Below are 2,400 nucleotides of genomic sequence, written 5' to 3' on the forward strand. Positions count from 1 at the left end.
TACCCTGGATTAAACTATACCCTGGATTAAACTATACCCTGGATTAAACTATTCCCAGAATTAAACAATACCCAGGATTAAACAATACCCAGGATTAAAGTATACCCTCTGTTTAATCAATACCCTGGATTAAGCTATACTCTGAATTAAAGTATTCCCAGGATTAAATTATACTCTGGATTTAAGTATACCCAGGATTAAACTATACTCTGGATTAAAGTATACCCAGGATTAAACTATGCCCTGGATTAAACTATACTCTGGATTAAAGTATACCCAGGATTAAACTATAAATATAAATAAATGTACAATACATAAAACAATCTATAAATAAAGTTTTAGCTCATGGGATCAGACTTAAAGCCAAACTGGGTTTTCTCCGGAGAGAATCCCCGCTGTCTTCCTCGGTTGGAATCAGGAAGAACAGTGTGTCGCTCAAAGCCGTCCAGGTTAGTAAAAGAAACGGACAAACTTTGGTTCCGCCATCAGGCGTAGAGATGAGTCAGAGAAAGAAAGATAAAGATTTGCCAGCCGGCGCCAGCCCAAGGTTAAAATTCTGTGGTTGTTCAACAACAAGATATGATAAACTCTTTTCAGCTTCCTTCTGATAGACTCTAAGAGAAATCACTGCAAAACATTTATGATGATTAATTAACATTTCTGTTTCATAATCAGTTCTGAACCTTGTGTTAGTCCAAATAAATGAAAGATTTTCTCAGGAAAAATCCACAATTATATTACTGTGTTCACAGTAAAATAAAAACAGTGATTTACTAGAATACACAATGAAAACATTGTAATGATTTTCTCTGTGATTTTTTATACAAATATTAATTTTTAAGGCACCATAAAACAGTAGAAGTGGTTCCACTTTTCCTGTGACAGTCATTATCATGATTTAACAAATGCATAAACATTCTTAGTTAAACGACAAATGAATCACGAACAGAAGAGATTGTTCTGTCCATTATCTGATTAAGAGAACTGAGGAGTTCTGTTCCACGGTTAGAATGACCTGTCATGGCCTAAATAGAGTTCAGTTTGTGTTCCTGTCCTCTTGTCAGACCTGTCCGAGGCCTGCTTAGAGGCAGTAAATCTTGTTTCTTCACTCGAGGTGACCCCTACAGTCACGTATGTAAAAATACATGAAAATGTAACTGTCCTTCATTTCATCTTCAAAACATTTAGTTTTTTGTCTCCAAGCTGGAAATGTCCCCAGGATTAGTGTCATAAAGCTGCTCACCCTGTACTGAAGTGTTTTTSCTGGTTGTAGGAAGGAGTGTGGCTGTGGAGTGACGGTTCCCTCATGACTTTCACTAAATGGTGTCCTGGTGAGCCCAACAACGGCTATGGTGGCAGGCAGCACTGCCTGCAAATGAACTACTCAGGTAGGTCCTGTTGTCCCAGCAGGCTGATGCCTTCATGCTCTGAGCTCTGACAGACAGATTCAAGGTTTGAACCGTGGTTTTTACACTGTCATGTTTCTGTTTTTCCAGGCAGGAAGTGCTGGGACGACCACCTTTGTAACACTCGGCTGCCGTCTGTCTGCATCAGGAAGAAGAAATGGTTCGGAGCCTGAACCGACGACTCGACGGAGCTTCCTCTTTATGTCTTTTCTTCTCTTCCTGTGCTGCTTAAGAGCCGAGGTTAGACGGTGTGCAAACAGGAGACGAACCGTCTCTGTCACCTGGAGTCTAAAACTTCTTTCAGCTCCAGTTTCTTCCTGCAGAATTAAAAAAACAAAGAATAAACTCTCCTCATCTTTGAAAAATAAACGCAGAGCATTAAAACCAGCTGGTCTCAGTCTGTTTTATCTGTCTTGGTGGTCACGTACTGTAGGGTTTTATAAAGTACAAATACTCACATATAAAATATATCATTAAATCTACAGATAACAGAAAATAACCTCTGCATCTGTCTGTGTCGTAACCACTGAATTATTCTGCAGCTCCCACACATCCTCTGAATAATACGTCTTATTTTTCATTTAGATTTGCTGTAATTCCTCATATAAATTACTGAAGCAAAATCTATAGCAGTTCTGTATAAAGTTCAGGAGTTATTTAATGATAAAGGAGTATTTATACTTTATAATGCAATAATTGTTCCACATTTGATTTATTGTATAGAATTCTGGGGAAATGCATGTAAAACCATTACTAATCCTATTTTTATTTTACAGAAAAGAGCCATAAGAATTATTACAAGAAAGCATTACAATCACCCATCTAACATATTGTTTCACCAATTAAAGTTGTTAAAATTTCATGAGTTGTTTGATTATAACATTCTGCAGGTTATGAATAAGGCTCATAGAAATGTGTTGCCGTCAAACATCCAATCACATTTTGTTAAGAGGGAAAGCTTGACAAGAAGCGTGGGAAGGATTCTGAGCATGCA

The 2,400-nt window shown here is 37.6% G+C and overlaps 1 protein-coding gene across 1 annotated transcript in view; it reads left to right on the forward strand.

The window, feature by feature from the left end:
- Window positions 1–1,793, forward strand: part of LOC106533885 (ladderlectin) — a gene marked incomplete in the record, with an annotated part of 6,009 nt that extends 4,216 nt beyond the window's left edge. The window contains 2 exon segments of the mRNA XM_014030347.1: window positions 1,274–1,388; window positions 1,497–1,793. Coding sequence (XP_013885801.1) covers window positions 1,274–1,388; window positions 1,497–1,579 — 198 coding nt within the window.
- Window positions 1,794–2,400: the final 607 nt, after the last annotated feature.

The sequence above is a fragment of the Austrofundulus limnaeus genome, unplaced genomic scaffold (assembly GCF_001266775.1).
Source record: "Austrofundulus limnaeus strain Quisiro unplaced genomic scaffold, Austrofundulus_limnaeus-1.0 Scaffold1044, whole genome shotgun sequence".
Taxonomy (NCBI): domain Eukaryota; kingdom Metazoa; phylum Chordata; class Actinopteri; order Cyprinodontiformes; family Rivulidae; genus Austrofundulus; species Austrofundulus limnaeus.